Source organism: Prionailurus viverrinus, chromosome D4, assembly GCF_022837055.1.
Source record: "Prionailurus viverrinus isolate Anna chromosome D4, UM_Priviv_1.0, whole genome shotgun sequence".
In the NCBI taxonomy this organism is placed as follows: domain Eukaryota; kingdom Metazoa; phylum Chordata; class Mammalia; order Carnivora; family Felidae; genus Prionailurus; species Prionailurus viverrinus.
In genome coordinates, this window is record NC_062573.1 from 56,259,845 (window position 1) to 56,278,337 (window position 18,493).

At 36.0% G+C, this 18,493-nt stretch overlaps 1 protein-coding gene across 4 annotated transcripts in view; it reads left to right on the plus strand.

Annotated features, from left to right (window-relative positions):
- The window catches only part of KIAA2026 (KIAA2026 ortholog), a 133,596-nt gene that overhangs the window by 18,045 nt on the left and 97,058 nt on the right, over positions 1-18,493 (plus strand). For all 4 annotated transcript variants that reach the window (XM_047829811.1, XM_047829813.1, XM_047829812.1 and 1 more), the window contains one exon: positions 3,109-3,309. In XM_047829811.1, coding sequence (XP_047685767.1) covers positions 3,109-3,309 — 201 coding nt within the window. The remainder of the gene's footprint in view (positions 1-3,108; positions 3,310-18,493) is intronic.

Here is an 18,493-nt window from a genome sequence, read left to right on the forward strand (position 1 = left end):
TGTAGACATCTTTTATAGTGAGTACATACAGACTTCCTTACTCCTTTTGATGGATGGATGTTATTCCATGTTATGGTACACATTATTTAATCCATGTTGTATAGAAGGACATTTATGTTTACAGGTTATTCTTTTTACTTTTTTATTTAAGTTTACCTATTTATTTTGAGAGAGACAGAGACAGCATGAGCAGGGGAGGGGCAAAGAGAGAGGGAGAGAGATAATCCCAAGCAGGCTCTGTGCTGCCAGCTGCAGAGACTGACACAGGGCTTGAACTCACAAACCATGAGATCATGATCTGAGCTGAAACCAAGAGTTAGTCGCTTAACTTACTGAACCACCCAGGGGCCTTGGGGGTTATTCTTTTTAAAAATACTCTGTGCAAACGTGTGTGTGTGTGTGTGTGTGCGTGTGTGTGTGTGTGTGTGTGTGTATTATTGCTCACAGTTGTGGAGATACGCCTGTAGGGTAAATTTCTAGGAGCATGAAGGGTCAAAGGATATGTGCATGTTAAATTTTAATGATTCTTACCAAATTGACTTATAAAAATGGTGTGCCCATTTACACATCCAATATTGTATAGAATTATTCTTTTCTTAGATTCTCCCCAACACTGAGGAATATGTCTTTTTAATCTTTACATGTTGATATGAAAGGTACATTACAGTTTTCCTTCTCGTATTTTAATTATGAATGATAACTATCAAAGCATATCCATTTTTATTTCTGATGAGTAGTAAAGGATATTAATTTCTCTTTGAATATTTCTCTAAAGGATAATTTCTGAAAAAGTACTGTTTAAAAAGTAGTTTATATAACTTTATCTTTTCTACTTGTAGGACTTCTCTACTTGAAGTTAAAGGGTAAAATTTGGTTGCTGACTTGTTTACGTAACAATTTAGCTGTGTGTCTTACTATTTCCCTCAACTCTCCTTACTCCCAGTGCTCTGCATATACTGTGACCTCTGAGAACTCATGTTTCAGTGCATTAATGTTCTCTTCCATTAGTATTGATGAGGAAGTAATTAAAATTACTTTTATCACCAGTTTATTAAATTTTGGTCCACATTCCTTATTCCCAGCCCAATTAGCCATCATACAGATCTACGCTATTGTGCATAAAATAATCACAGCCTGAAACAGTGTGGCTACATTAGCCCAAATTCTTCAGGATTAGTTGAAAACTAATTTAAAAGTTCATGACCTACTTAAAGCTAAATCAGTTACATTATTATCCCCTATAACAAAGAAAATACATAACAGTGCCATAGTTCAATAGAATCTTGTAGTTGTACCATTCATGGGATCTAGATGGCCTGAGACTAAGATTGTTATAAAAATTCTTCTAATTTAAAGTAATAAACCACTGTGAACAAAGTCCAAGATGGACAGGCATTTGATTGTATTTCATGCCATTAAGGTTTGTTTTGTTGAACCTTACCCTATTTTAAGAAAAGCTTGTAGGAAAGCAGGAAAATTTGATTACAGGGTCAACTTTTAATTTACATAGATTCTTATCGAGGGTATTGAATGCTTACCTGGGGTATTGACTTGATTTTGCCATTGTAGAAACAACACCATGTACAAAACCTTCAGAGGCTCTGGAATATTTTGCAAGGTAGAAGAGTATGTATTTTCCCTGATGCTTTTTGTAATTCTCCCTTTTACAGATAAAAGTTCAGAAGTCAGGTTTTAATTTAAACTTTAAAACTTGATAAGATTAATGTTTTTTCCCCAGTGTAAATTTTTTTTATGTTTATTTACTTATTTTGAGAGAGAGAGAATGAGTATGCGTGTGCTCACCAGCAGGAAAAAGCAGAGAGAGAGAGAGAGAGACAGAGAGACTCCAGGCATACTGCACACTCAGCGCAGAGCCTGTTGTGGGGCTTGATCTCACAATCATGAGATCATGGCCTGAGCCAAAATCATGAGTTGAATGCTTAAACGACTGAGCTACCCAGGCATCCCTTCCATTATACATTATTTTAATCAGTTATTTCAAATTCATTAAGGGGATATATGGATAATTAAACTCCTGAGAAACTTTTTCAGCAGTATTTTCAAGTCCTAGTCTAATATTAATAGAACATTATAGAGTAGAGAGACATTTGTGGTGACATTGAAGAGGTAATCTTAATTCCTAGATTCTTATTATAGGTTAGTCAGTTTTCTGAATTTGCACTTACATGTTGTAATACTTCATTTGTTTAGAATTTCTTCAAAGTGTTTATGTCATGAATTTACTCCCTCAAAATGTTTTTGTAGTATCGTTTATTCTCCTATACCAATGATAAGTAGTATGAAATACATGAAGAAATGTAAAGATGAGCTGCATTTAATTTTGCAAACAATAAACTTTTTTTCCATTAAAGTGATAGTGTTTTAATGCTTAATTTTAGTGCTAAAGATTTATATATTTCTTTTTTTTAATTTTTTTAATGTTTATTTATTTTTGAGAGAGGGAGAGAGACAGAGCATAAGTGGGGGAGGGGCAGAGAGAGAGGGAGACACAGAATCTGAAGCAGGCTCCAGGCTCTGAGCTGCCAGCACAGAGCCCAATGTGGGGCTCGAGCCTGCTGACCACGAGATCATGACCTGAGCTGAAGTCAGACGCCCAACCAACTGAGCCACCCAGGCGACCCAAGATTTATATATTTCTTAAATGTAGGGAAGGGACTATCACTCAGACTGATTTTATGATATGGGTAAGGAAAACTAGAAATTAACGTAGGGTGAATAAAAATCTGGAGCATAGGGGCACCTGGGTGGCTCAGTCAGTTAAGCATCTGACTTTGGCTGAGGTCATGATCTTGTGGCTCTTGAGTTCCAGCCCCATATTGGGCTTTCTGCTTTCAGAGAACCCACTTCAGATCCTCTGTCTCCCTCTATCTGTCCTCCCCCTGTGTGCTTGCTCTCTCTCTCTCTCTTTCTCTCAAAAATGAACATCAAAAAAAAAAAAAAAAATCTGGAGCTTAGTTAGTTAAGTAAGGTTTAACTATATACTTTTTATATAATTAGCAAAAGGGATTATTCTTAAGATGCTGGCTAAGTGGGTTTATTGCTTACCCAGAAGGTTTAACCTTATGAATTGACTTATTCTTCTCCAAGGCACCTGAGAGAAAAGACAACGATAGCAGTCACATCTAGAGGCTATTATGGACTGGAGGATGAGAAGGGAACTGCATGTACCTCAACAAGGCGTCGGTCAACACCACGAAGTTTGGCAGGCTTGACAAGTGGAGTTTTTGAGTCAATAATGGTTCAAGTTTTGAGACAGGAAGAACAGCTGAGAGCAAAAGAAGAAAAAAGGTAAATGTTAAAAAAAAGTTTCATGTTTAAATTTCTAGGAACTACTTTTCAAAGAGTAGCTTATATAACTTTTGTGTGCCCATGTCAATTTGGGCCCATTTTAGTAGTGATGCAAAATACATGGTCACCAAGTTTATGAATTCATAATGAAATAATCACAGTGAAATTTGTTTAAAAATATAATTTTAAATTTTAATCCAAATTACTTTGAAACTATAAAAAATAATTTTGACAAAAGATTTCAGAATGCCTTCTAGATTTCTAGAATTATAAATGGAAATAGAAGTATTATCAAATTTTAAATTAAGAGAGTTTTATATAGATTTGTATAGCCTTAGAATAGTTTCACATACATTTAAAATTAAAAGAAATTACAAAGATTATGTAGTTCAAAATGACACATAGGTTTACCTCTGCTAGTTTCTCCATTGGTATTAATTTTCTGGATACTCAGCTTACTCTGGGCTCATCAAGAAAGAATGTTGTGCTTAATTAGTGTTACCTTCTAGGATCTGGGAGCATGGACTAATGGCATTTATATAACATTTTATTTATAACAAAGAGACAAGGGCCCAGAGAGGTGAGTGATTACTCAGAAAAGACTGGTGATTTTTATACTAAATCAAATCTCAGACTCAAACTATGGTAGGAATGATTGCTGATATAATAGGGAACTGCTAATGCTTACTCAAAAGCAATTTATAATATGTTTGTTGCTACTTTCATAGTAATAAATTTAGCTTGCTTTGATAACTGTATGATTAAAACTCAACTTTGAGACTTTCTTCTACCATACTTTTTATTCTAGTGATTAATTCAGAACCCACTGTGAAATGCTTTTTTTTCCTTCTACAAAACCTCATAGAACTACTCTTGCTATAAGAAAGGGGATTTTATGGAAAGGGATAAAGATTAATCCCACAATAGAGTATAATAGATTGGAATGGAGAGAAAATGAAGAGGAAGGCAAGTAGGAAGAAAGCTGTAGTAGTCTAGATCTCCACTACTGATGACCAGAAATAGGGAGAGAGAGGTCAGATTGTTATGGGAGCAAGTAACAAGACTTACTTAATACCTTCCTTGATACTAAGGGGGAACAAAGATTAAAAAAAGACAAAGATAAGTCAGGACACAGTTATAATCATGGTGATTGAGCAGTTACAAAGGAGAAAAAAGAATGGTAATCATTTATTGAATATGATTATTTGCCAGGTTTAGCTCTAGGCATCTTACATGTATTTAACATTTGTCCTGAAGCACGGAGAGATTAATTAACTTGCTCAAGGTTAGGCAGTTTTTGAGTGGTAGTCAGTATTTGAACCCAGGCAGTTTGGCCCTGAAGGTTGTGCCCCTAAACAGTATGCTGATTTATGACTTGTAAAATGATGGAATGAACAAAGAAAAAAGAAGAGTCTAAGTCCATCGTATGGGGAAAGATCAGTAAATTCTTTTTAGTTAGTTGTTTGAAGTGATAAGAGAAACATTTAATCATTCAAGTAGGAATGACTAGTAAAAAGCTAGAAATATAACTGAATCTTTTTGCTTCCTCCGATTTTACATGTGTTTATGTATTAAATGTCTTAGTGTTTATGTATTATGTTTATGTATTAAATGTCTTATTTTTTGTATTTTATATTTTTTATATTTTATATTTATATTTTATATTTTAATACATCAATTAAATGTATTAAATTATGTATTAAATGTCTTAATGACTATGATAGTTTCATAGAGTAATATGAATTAAAGTTTTTCTTTGGGTGTAGTGTTAACTTTTGATTTTTAAGTTGTAAATATTTTAAAGATGAAGCAAAGAATAAATAAAATTATAATAAAGGCCTGTGTACCCACTACTTAGCAGTTTTTAAAGAAATTAACGTAGATAAAATTGATTCCCTGTATTTTATCTTTGTCCCCAGAAGAAACTGCTCTTGTCATTCCCATGCCTTTTATTATTGAATTTTAATAATTCTTTTATATATTATGGATACAAGTACTTTGTCAGATATATATGTATTGCAGATATTTTCTGTCTATGGCCTTTCATTTTCAGTGTTTAATTTTAAGAAAAAGAAAATTTTAACTTTGGGTTTGTTCTTTTTTTTTTTTTTTTGATGTTTTGTGCTTTTTAGGACTTAAGAAATCTTAGCTTACCCAAGATTATGAATTTTTTCCCTTTTTTCCCAGAAATTTCTAAATTTTTATTTTATGGTTAGGTTTGTGATTCATTTGAACTTAATTTTTTTTTTAACTTAATTTTTATATGTGGTTTGAAGTAAGGATAAAAGTTTATTATTTTTCCCATATGGATAGTCTATTGTCCCAGTATCATTTGTTGAAAAAACTGTTCTTAGATTATAAAGTAGATTTGCATTTTAGTTGAAAATCAGATGAACATATATTTGTGAGTCTTTGTGGAATTTATATTATTTCATTTATCTATAGGTCTGTTCTTAGGCTAATAATATATTGACTTGATTGCTATAGCTTTTATAGTAAGCCTTGAAATTTGGTAATATGAGTCTTTGTTTTTTGTTTTCAAAATTGTTAGGTTATTCTAGGATCTTTGCATTTATTTCTATGTGATTCATATCATATTGTAAGCTCCTACAAAAAAACAGCCTGAGGAAATTTTGATTGAGATTGCATGGAATTTATCAGTCAGTTTCCAGATAATTGTAAATTTCTTTCAGTGCTATTTTGTAATTTTAAATTGTTTACATTTTCCATATATTTGGTTAACTTTATCCATACATATTTTCATGTTTTTAATGAGATTGTAAATCATTTTTTAAAGTCAATGTATTAGTTTTTATATAGAAACACAATTTTGTATAGATATTTTGTATAGAGTTTTGTAGAGATACACAATTGATTTTAGTATAGGGCCTTTTGTCTGTACTCTAAGTTCTGAAAGATTTTGATGCTTAGGGTTTTTTGATGGGTTGGTGTCCTTATTACTATGAGTATCTCTTTTTATCCCTGATAATATTTCTGACACTGTTTAACATTGCATGTATCTCCACTGTTGGCTTTTGAGCCATCATTGTTTGAATTTTTTTTTTTTTTTTTTTAGTGGCTTCTCTAGGCTATTTATCCCATTTAACTTCAAATGTTATACTACTTTACAGTATACTACTATTTACCTCTTCTCATACTTTGTGCTGTTGTTGTCATTTACTTCTACAATGTATTATAAACCCCAATGCTCCATTATTGTATGTTCTTCAAACAGTTACTTGTTGAAGAACTTTAAGAATGAGGGGGAAAACGCATTTTAAATTTGTCCATACATATACTCTTCCCAACAATCTGCCTTCCTTTGTATTGATCCATGATGCCATCTGGTGTCATTTTTCTACTGCCTAAACAACTTTCTTTATCATTACTCATAATGTAGGTCTGCCAATGAACTTTAATTTTTTGGTGTGAAAACAGTTTTTAGTTTTCCTTTCATTTTGAAGGAGAAAGATCTACATTGACTTCATTTTTTTTTTCTCCCCTATCAGTACTTAAAGTCTGACATAACTATATGTAATTTTTTCTTGAGTTTTAATTTAAATTCCAGTTAGTTAACCTACAGTGTAATATTAGTTTCAAGTGTACAATGTAGTGATTCAACACTTCCATACATCACCAGGTGCTCAGCATTCCTTAATCTTCATCACCTATTTAACCCATCCTACACTGCACTTCCCTTCTAGTAACCATCAGTTGGTTCTCCATAATTTAAAAATTTTTTTTTAAATTTTTTTAATGTTTACTTTTGAGAGAGAGAGGGAGACAGAGCATGAGTGGGGGAGGAGCAGAGAGAGAGGGAGACACAGAGCTGTCAGCACAGAGCCTGATGCGGGGCTCAAACTCACAAACCATGAGATCCTGACCTGAGCCAAAGTCAGACACTTAACCAACTGAGCCACCCAGGCTCCCCTGTTCTCCATAATTAAGAGTCTCTTTCTTGATTTGTCTCTTTCTTTTCCCTTTGTTCATTTGTTTTGTTTCTTAAATTCCACATATGAGTGAGATGATATGGTATTTGTCTTTCTCAGACTGACTTATTTCACTTAGCACAATATTCTCTAGCTCCATTCATGTCATTGCAAATGGCAAGATTTCTTTCTTTCTTTCTTTCTTTCTTTCTTTCTTTCTTTCTTTCTTTCTTTTTTTGATGTCTGAATAATATTCCATTGTCTGTATATCCCACATCTTCTTTATCCATTCATCAGTTGATAGACATTTGGGCTCTTTCCATACTTGGTAGTTATTTATTATTGATAATGCTGCTTATAAACATTGGGGTGCATGTACCCCTTCAAATTTGTATTTTTGTAACCTTCGGGTAAATGCCTAATAGTGTAATTGCTGGATCATAGGATTGTTCTGTTTTCAGGTTTTTGAGGAACCTCCATACCGTTCTCCAGAGTGGCTGCACCAGTTTGCATTCCCACCAGCCGTGCAAAAGGGTTCTCCTTTCTCTGCATCCTTGCCAACACATGTTGTTTCTTGTCTTGTTAATTTTAAGCCTTCCAACAGTTGAGTGTTATCTTATTTTTGTTTTGATTTGTATTTCCCTAATGATGAGTGATGTTGAACATTTTTTCATGTGTCGGTTGGCCATCTGGATGTCTTCTTTGGAAAAGTGTCTATTCATGTCTTCTGCCCACTTCTTAATTGGGTTGTTTGTTTTGTGGGTGTTGAGTTCGATAAGTTCTTTATAGATTTTGGATACTAACCCTTTATTGGATATGTCATTTGCATATGTCTTCTCCCACTCTGTAGGCTGCATTTTAGTTTTGTTGTTTTCTTTGCAGTGCAGAAGCTTTTTATCTTGATGAGGTCCCAATAGTTCATGTTTGCTTTTCTTTCCCTGGTCTCTCGGCTACATGTCTGGTAAGAAGTTGCTCCAGCCAAGGTCAGAGAAGTTGCTGCCTGTGTTCTTCTGTAGGATTTTGATAGTTTCCTGTCTAACATTTGAGGCTTTCATCCATTTTGAATTTATTTTTGCATGTGGTATAAGAAAGTGGTCCAGTTTTATTCTTCTGCATGTCACCATCCAGTTTTCCCAGCACCATTTATTGAAGAGACTTTTTTCTATTGGTTTTTTTTCCCTGCTTTTTCAAAGATGAATTGACCATATAGTTGAGGGTCCATTTCTGTGTTTTCTATTCTCTTCTACTGATCTATGTGTTTGTTTTTGTGCCAGTATCATACTGTCTTGGTGACTACAGCTTTGTAAAATAGTGTGAAATTCAGAATCCTGATGCCTCCAGTTTTATTTTTATTTTTCAAGATTGCTTTGGCTATTTGGGTCTTTTTTGGTTCCATATAAATTTTAGGATTGTTTGATCTAGCTCTGTGAAGGATGCTGGTGGTATTTTGATAGGGATTGCATTAAATGTATAGATTGCTTTGGGTAGTATAGATATTTTAACAGTGTTTTTTCTTCCAGTCAGTGAACATGGAATGTTTTTCCATTTCTTTGTGTCTTCTTCAATATCTTTCATAAGTGTTCCATAGTTTAAAGAGTATAGATCTTTTACCTCTGTAGTTAAGTTTATTCTTAAGTATCGTATTGTTTTTGGTGCAGTTGTAAATGGGAACAGTTCCTTGACTTCTGCTGCTTTGCTATTGGTATATAGAAATGCAAGATTTCTGCATGTTGATTTTATATCCCACGACTTTGCTGAATTCATGTATTAGTTCTAGCAATTTTTTGGTGGAGTCTTTTGGGTTTTCTACATAGAGTATCATAGCATCTGCAAATAGTGAAAGTTTGACTTCTTCCTTGGCAATTTCTATGCCTTTTATTTGTTTTTGCTATTTGATTGCTGAGTCTAAGACTTTCAGTGCTATATTAAGTAGTAATGGTGAGAGTGGGCATTCATATCTTGTTCCTGACTGTAGGGGAAAGGCTCTCAGTTTTTCCACATTGAGGATGAGATTAGCTGTGCATCTTTCACACATACGGCCTTTATGATGTTGAGGTATGTTCCATCTGTACTTTGTTGAGGTTTTTTTAATTTTATTTTTAATTTTTTTAAATGTTTATTTATTTTTGAGACGGAGAGAGAGCATGAACGGGGGAGGGTTAGAAAAAGGGAGACACAGAATCCGAAGCAGGCTGCAGGCTCTGAGCTGTCAGCACAGAGCCCGACGCGGGGCTCAAACTCACGGACTGTGAGATCATGACCTGAGCCGAAGTCAGATGCTTAACCGACTGAGCCACCCAGGCGCCCCTGTTGAGGTTTTTTTTAAATCAAGAATGGATGCTGTATTTTGTCCAATGTTTTTTCTGCATCTACTGAGAGAATTATATGGTTCTAATCCTTTCTTTCTTTCTTTTTTTAATGTTTATTCATTTTTGAGAGAGTGTGAGTGTGGGAGAGGCAGAGAGAGAGGGGGAGACATAGATTCTGAAGTGGGCTCCAGGCTTCAAGCTGTCAGCACAGAGCCCGACGTGGGGCTCGAACCCACGGACCGTGAGATCATGACCTGAGCTGAGGTTGGATGCTCAACCAACTGAGCCACCTAGGTGCCCCTAATCCTTTCTTTTATTAATGTGGTGTATCACTGTGATTGTTTTGCAAATATTGAACCAGCCCTGCAGCCCAGGAGTAAATCCCATTTGATCATAGTGAATACTTTTTTTAATGTAATGTTGAATTCTCTTTGCTGGTATCTTGTTGAGAATTTTTTGCATCTAGGTTCATCAGGGATATTAGTGTGTAATTGTCCTTTTTAGAGGGATCTTTAGCTGGTTTTGGAATCAAGGTAATGCTGGCTTCATAGATTAAGTTTGGAAGATTTCCTTCCATTTACTTTTTTGGGGACAGTTTGAGAAGACTATGTATGAACTCTTCTTTAAATGACTGGTAGAATTCCCCTGGGAAGCCATCCGGCCCAGGACTCTTGTTTCTTGGGAGATTTTTTGATTCAAGTTCTTTCCTGGTTATGGGTCTGTTCAAATTTTCTATTTCTTACTGTTTCAGTTTTCGTAGTTTGTGGGTTTCTTTTCTTTTTCTTGCAAGTTTATTTATTTATTTTGAGAGAGAGAGAGTGCAAGAGTGTAAGTGGGGGAAGGGCAGAAAGAGGAGAGAGAATTTCAAGCAGGCTCTGTACTGTCAGCACAGACTCTTGGTTAACCAACTGAGCCATCTAGGCGTCCTGGTAGTTTATGGGTTTTTAGGAATTTGTCCATTTCTTCCTGATTGCTCAGTTTCTTGGCATATAATTTTTCATAGTAGTCTTTTATAATTGTATTTCTGTGGTGTTGTTTGCAAAATCTCCTCTTTTGTTTGTGATTTTATCTATTTGGATCCTTTCTTTTTTCTTTTTGATAAGCCTGGCTAGGGGTTATCAATTTTATTTCCAAGAACTAGCCTTTAGTTTCATTGACCTGTTGTATTGTTTTGTTTGTTTGTTTCTATATTGTTTATTTCTTCTCTAATCCTTATTATTTCCCTTCTTCTGCTGGCTAAAGCTTTATTTGCTGTTCCTTTTCTAGTTCCTTTAGGTGTAAGGCTAGGTTGTGCATTTAGGACCTTTCTTGCTTCTTGAGATAGGCTTTAATTGCAATATACTTTGCTCTTAGGATTGTCTTTGCTGCATTCCAAAAGGTTTGGACTGTCATGTTTTCATTTTCATTGGCTTCCATGTATTTTTTAATTTCTTCTTTAATTGCCTGGTTAACCTATTTATTTTTTAGTACGATGTTCTTTAGCCTCCATATATTTGAGGACTTTCCAAATTTTTTCTTGTGGTTGACTTCAAGTTTCATAGTGTTGTAATCAGAAAACATGTATGGTATGATCTTGATCTTTTTGTACCTGTTGAGGGCTGATTTGTGACTCAGTATGTGATCTGTTCTGCAGAATGTTGTATATACACTCCAGAACAATGTGTATTCTGCTGCTTTAAGATGAAATGCTCTGAATATATCTGTTAAGTTCAGCTGGTCCAGTGTGTCATTGAAAGCCATTGTTTCCTTGTTGATTTTCTGCTTAGATGATCTGTCCATTGCTGTGTGTGGAGGAGTAAAGTTCCCTACTATTACTGTATTATTATCGATGAATTCCTTTATGTTTGTGATTAACCGATTTATATATTTGGTATTGTCCAAGTTGAGGACATAAATATTTACAATTGCTAGATTTTCTTGGTGAAAAGACCCCTAATGATGATATAATGCCCTTCTTCTCTTGTTACAGTCTTTGTTTTAAAATCTAGTTTGTCTGATATAAGTATAGCAACTCTGGCTTTCTTTTGACATCCGTTAGCATGATAGTTGGTTCTCTATCCCCTCACTTTCAGTCAGCACATGTCTTCAGGTGTAGATATCTCTTGTAGGCAGCATATACATGAGTTTTGTTTTATTATTTTTTTCTGATACCCTGTGTCTTTTTGATTGAAGATTTTAGTCCATTTACATTCAGAGTGATTATTGAAAAATAAAAAGTTAGTGCCATTGTGTTACCTGTAGAGTTGGTGTTTCTGGTGATGTTCTCTGGTCCTTGGTAGTCTTTGCTGCTTTGGTCTTTTTATTTATTTATTTTTAAATTTCATTCATTCATTCATTCTCTGCTCAGAGTACCCCTTAAAATTTCATGCAGGGCTGGTTTAGCAATCACAGACTCCTTTAGTTTTTGTTTGTTGGGGAAACCCTTTGTCTCTTTCTATTCGCAATGAAGTCTTGCTGAATAAAGAATTGTTGGGTGCATGTTTTACCCATTCAGTATGTTGAATATATCCTGCCACTCCCTTCTGGCCTGCCAAATTTCAGTGGACAGATCTGTTGCTAACCCATGTGTCTACCCTCGTAGGTTAAGGACATTTTGTCCCTAGCTGCTTTCAGATTTCTTTCTTTACCTTTGTATTTTGCAGTTTTCACTACAGTATGTCATGGTATTGACCTGTTCTTGTTGATTTTGAGGGGAGTTCTCTGTGCCTCTTGGACTTGAATGCCTTTTTCCTTCCCCCGATTAGGGGAGTTCTCAGCTATAATTTGTTGAAAGAAAACTTCTGCCCCTTTTCCTCTTCTTCTTCTTCTTCTTCTTCTTCTTCTTCTTCTTCTTCTTCTTGGACTCCTGTTATATGGATATTGTTCCATTTTATGGCATCACTAAGTTCTCTAAGTCTTCCCTTGTGATCTAGTAGTTTACTTTCCCTCTTAAGCTTCATTATTTTCCATAATTTTATCTTCTATATCACCTATTCTCTCCTCTGCTTCTTCAATCCTTGTTATGACTCTATCCAGTCAGTTTTGCATCTCAGTTACAGTATTTTTTTATTTCAGCCTGACTACTTTTTAGGTCTTTGATCTCTGTAGCAAGGGTTTCTCTGATGTCTTCTATGCTTTTTTTCAAGCCCAGCTACTAGTCTTATGACTTGTTCTAAATTCTTGTTCAGATATATTGCTTATATCTCTTTTGAGCAAGCCCCTGGCTTTGATTTCTTCTTGACTTTTCTTTTGGGGAAAATTCCTCTCTCTTGTCATTTTGGCTAAGTTTCTGTCTTTTGCATGTTTTAAAAGTTTGTTGCATTTCCTACACCTAAAAGTAATGCTATATTTAAAAGAGGTCATATACTGTCTAGGGCCTGGCACTTGAGGAAGTGTTTCTGGTGTATGCTGCGTGCACTCTGCTGTTGTGTTTTGACTGCTCTTTCCCACTGGTCAGTCCTCTCTGGAGCTCCTCCTTGCTTGCAGTGGGGAGTGTTTGGACCTTTAACTAGGTGTGCTTTGATTTGTTTGTTAAAATAAGCCTGGGAAAAAGGGGGAGGGAACCCCAGAGAATAAAAAACTAAAAGGCTGATTCCAAAGAAACAGAAAGGGAAAACAAGAAGAAAATAAAAATAGAAGAAAAAAGAAAAGAATAAAGAACCCTGATCCAAAAATAGAAAAGGAAATGAAAACAAACAAACAAGAAACTGTGAGACTGATTCCAAAAGAAAAAATGAAGAAGAAAGAAAAAGAAGAAAAAAAAGTAAGCCTAGTCCTAGTTCCACCAGAACTGCAGGTATAATTTTGAAGCACTGGATTTTCAGTACACTTGGTACATGATGGGTGCTGGTTGTGCTGGTCTTCTGGAGGAAAGGCCGGCTGCCTTGGCTCACAGTCAGTCTTGCCCTGGTTAATAAGCATTTGCCAAGCATAGGGGGACAGGGTTTGGTGTAAGTGGGCCCCACCTCTACCGGGGGCCTCTTTGCTGCCCAGCAAAGTCCATTGTGTTGGTATTGGGGGGAGGGGGGAGGAAATGGCACCACCCAAATCTCTTGTCCCCAGACAAGGAATCTCACACCCCCAGCTATTCAGGCAGCCCTCACAGAATATGAGGGCAGTTCAGCTCTCTCTGCACCACAGCTCTCCTGTGTTCTTTCTTTGGTGCACTGCTGGGATTCAAAACTTGACGTCTTAAAGAACCTAGCACTTAGCGACCCACCCCCCTCCTCAGGAGCAGAGCCTTTCCACACTGTGTCTGATGTCCTTTGTCCTAGAAAAATAGTTCTGTGCGTTGCATGGAATCCATGGCAGAGCACCACTAAAAGCAGCAAAAAGTTTACATGTTCTCTGGGTGCAACTCTGTCCCCTGCCTATGAAAGGCCTTTTGCTGAGCTTACAGGGTCTTTTGTCCTTGGAAAGGCAATATACCCTCTTCCAAAAGTACTCCAGGCAGGGGAATGCGCTCTCCTAGTGTGCCTGGGAGATCTCTACGCCACACTGTGTGCTCTGGGGCCAGTTCCCTCCTTCTCCTAGGAGTCTCTGCCACAGGTCTGCTCCAGAGAAAGTTGCACATTTCCAGAACCTCAGAGTTTGAGCTCTAAACGCTGTTTCCAAAAAAACAAAAACCAAAAAACCTGCAACATTCAGTACTTCTTGCTCTCCATTGTGTTTGTCCAGATGGGTTTTCCTCCTGTGCAAATCCAGTGCTGCACTCTCTCAACTCCTCCTTTTCTCTTTTTTGTCTCGCCACAGAAAGGGTTCTCTCCCTTCCACAGCACTGCCATTTTTCTCTCCCCCAGTTCACTTCCACATACTTTGTACCTGCCATGCTGCCTCCCTCCAACCATGGAGATCCTTCTGCCAGTCTGCAGATCAATTTCCTGGGTGTTCCAAGGAAAATTGCATAGTTTTTCCTGGAGAATCTCTCAAAGTATGGTTGGGATTCCTATTTTCATACCTACTATGTTTGGCTTCCTGGCCCTTAACAGGGCTTCCATAAACTCCCTACTAATCTTTAAATAAATTCCTTTTCTGCTTTAGCCAGAAGAGATCTTCTGTTGGCAGTTAAGTAGGAAGCTTGACTGAATACCTAATATTACTATTTCTATTTTAGAAAATGTAAACAGGGGCGCCTGGGTGGCTTAGTCAGTTAAGCGTCCGACTTCGGCTCAGGTCATGATATCGCAGTTCGTGAGTTCAAGCCCCGCGTCGGGCTCTGTGCTGACGGCTCAGAGCCTGGAGCCTGTTTCAGATTCTGTGTCTCCCTCTCTCTCTCTGACCCTCCCCCGTTCATGCTCTGTCTCTCTCTGTCTCAAAAATAAATAAACGTTAAAAAAAAATTAAAAAAAAAATGTAAACAAATGCCTTGCTTTCTTTTTTCATGCCTTCAATTTGCATACATTATATTGTTTCCTTAATTGATGGATTATTTTGGATTAAATCTCATACATATATATATTTTTTTTCTTTTACCAGATTGTAATCTCTTTAAGAGTGGAGCCCATGCTTTCATTTCTTTGTATCCTTACACATGGTAAAGATTCAATAAACATTTATAAAACTGGTAAAGTTAGGATACTTTGAAACATTATTTATTTTTTGTAAAGCTTTTCACTCACTAGCAATGTTCCTTAGTTATACATGACCAAAATAACTTTAGGCATAGCTTCTGTTATTGTTTCACACAGTAACAGGTAAACACTCTCTAAGCCAAAAAAGAACAACATCAAAAGTGAGACTTGTCCAGTCAAAGAAAAATTTTGGACCACTTTTTCTGTTCATGTGTTGTTGTTTACCTTTTATTTTCTTTTTATTTAGCAAATATGGCTTTTAGAATTATCTTCAGACAATTTTTTAGCATGTCTCCAACACTGAAGGCTTAATTTTTTGAACTGACATTTTAGAAATGTGCACTACTATATCTGATTGTAGAATTCTCCTTTGAGCAAATTTTTAAATTGAGAATAACCTTGAAATCTGGTGAATTTTATCTGTCCTTGTCAGCAAAATGTGGTTTGCTCCAGCATTTCAGAATACAGTATTAAAATATTTTTTTAATTATGTTATGTTTGACAAAGGTTTCAAAAATTGTTGAATTATAGACATTAACTCTACAGTTCTTTGCCAGACCCCATTTCTACTGAGGATTAGAAGAGACTCACACTTCTAATTCTAAGGAACTATTCTGTGGTATGCTTGCGTATACCACACTGGACTTTGTTTTTCTTCCTCATGCCTTTTTATACTCTATCATTCTTCCCTGAAAGGTACCATTTATAAGGAACAGAAGTGTGAGTAGCAGCCCTTGAGTACCTTCAGGCAATACCCACAGTTGGCAGTATCATGCCCCAACTATATCATAACTTTTCCAGGCACTTGAGCCAACAGAAGTGTGTATCACACCATTGCCTAATTTTCTTCTTCCAAGTGTAAACCAATTGATGCTATGTTTGGTGCTATAAATGGCAAACTGTATTTCTGGCATTTACACTAACCCACTATCTACACCTGAGGAAGTTTTCTTACCCTTCTATGTCCTTAGTGTCCCTATCAATAAGTTGAATTGAGTAATTAAAGAAATTGCTGTGTCACTAACCTTTATTGACCAAAGGTTGCTTATCACTACTGTAGGCAAAAACAAGTTCATAAAAGTGTTTTGGTCTGTTCCAACTTCCCCTTTCATTTTCTTTCTCAAGCACTAGTTTTACTCTTTCACTTCTGCAGAAACAGAGTTGATTGTGACAGGGTTGACCAAAATCAATTTTAATGCTGAGTACTAAATTACCTGCATTGTGATGGTTGGTGTTCCAATAGATACAGTTTTCTATACCAAACTTTTAAAGAAACTCTGAGTTATATTCCATGAGAAATAATTGGACAACCTTTTTGGTATTAATAGCAGAATATTGAAGAAGAAATGACTACTCTTCTTAGTATCTGAAGTGTAGAGAAACTCATTTTCATGGTAAAAGACACAATATCTATAAATTTAAGATAAACAGATTCTTTAATATTACCTGGCTTATATCCTTTAGCTTTTGAAAAGTTACTTTAAGAATTTTTTTTCATTTCACAGGCCTTTTAGTTTAATTTCTTTAATTTCACAGGCCTTTTAGTTTAATTTTTTAATTGTTTATTTTTGAGAGAGAGTGAGAGAGTGTGTGTGTGCACGTGTGCACGAGTTGGGGAGGGGCAGAGAGAGGTGGGGATACAGAACCTGAAGCAGGCTCCAGGCTCCAGGCCCTGAGCTGTCAGCACAGAGTTGACAGGGGGAATCGAACCCGTGAACCGTGAGATCATAACCTGAGCCGAAGTCAGACGTTTAACCGACTGAGCTACCCTGGTGCACCACACAGGCTTTTTAGTATAAAAGTCAGGTGGTTCTATTAAGGTTTATAATGAAAGACAGCAACCTTACTTCAGCTCAACCTCAAGTCGATGAGTCAGAAATTATCCTCCTTTAGATATTTCTTTTAGTGATTGTTTCCACATTTCAAATTGCATGCTTATATTGCTATTTCTTGATATTTTGTTTTGGCATTATCTAGTGAAGTCCATCTGTGGAAGATGAAGATTTTATTCGCTTACAGCCATTTCCACTGATTTGGAAGTTCCATGCTCTTTATGTCTGTTCTTAATTTGATCTCTTCTGCCTCATCAATCTTACATATTATTGTTAAAAGATAATTTAGCTCTGTCTCATTTTTTACCCTAAACTAGACATTATTGTAATTACTGTTTTTTGTAACATGGTTAACAGTTGATTTGTTCTCTCATCCTTACATCTTAGAACTTCTTTCCGTGGTCATTTTTTTTTTCTTCCTGAATTATATACTCTAGAAGTATTTTCTCTGTATCTTTAAATTGGGGTAGTTTCTATCACTGTCTTCAAGTTCACTAATCTTTTCTTCCGCCATGTCTACTTTGCCATTAGTAAATATGGTATATTTTCATCTCAGACATTGTAGTTTTCATCTCTCAAAGTTTGATTGTTGTCTATTTTATATCTTTATGTCTCTAGTTAATCTTTTGACTGTATTGACTATGGTTTAAATAACTACTTTAATGGCCTTCTTTGCTAATTCTAACATTTGTTTTCATTTCTGGGCCAGTTTTGATTGATTTTTCTCCTTATATAGGTCATGTGTTTTCTGGTTCATTGTAGGCCTGGCTTTGGTTTAGGTGGCATGCATGGTTTTATCTTGGAGGATGCTACGTGTTTTTATTCCCATATTTTATTCCTGTAAATCTTAATGGGTTTTTTTCTGGAATGCAATTAAATTACTTGGAAACCGTTTGATCATTTGGATCTTTTAGGATTTGTTACCTGGGTCTAGAGCAATGGCCAGTTTAGGGCTAATTATTTTCTACTACCAAGTATTCTATTTGCTGTCCCATAATTTGTGAGTTCTTCTAGTATGTCTAGTAGGAATAGATATTGTTTTCTAATTTTGGGGGTATTTTTCCCCTACCTAGCCTTGGCTTGTTACCTAACATGCATGCACTAATTAGTACTCTGAATATTCAAAGGGGATCCTCTGAACATCTTTGGTATTCTCATTTCCTTCAGCTGTCTCCTCTTTGGTGTTGTGCCCTGAAGACTCTAGCTGCCTTCCTTTCTCTGGACTCTTGCCTGGGTTTCCCCTTCCTGCATCATGGCCTGGAAAATCTCAGCAGGCAATAAACTGCCACAGTTGCTGGGCTCACCTTGTCTGCTTCCCATTTCTTAGAGGATCATTGTCCTTTGCTTGATACTTAGGTTCCTATAAACCATCCTGTTATCTATTTTGACAGGATTTTTTTGGTTGGTTCAGGTGGGAGAGTAAATCTGATTCCTTGTTATTTCATTTAGGGTGGAAGCAGAAGACACTTTAGAAGTTTTTACTTTTGTTAGAATCAGTTCTACTTTTTTTGTCCAATTGGAAACATTAATTTATCTTCATTCATGAGTGGTACTGTTTCAGGTTT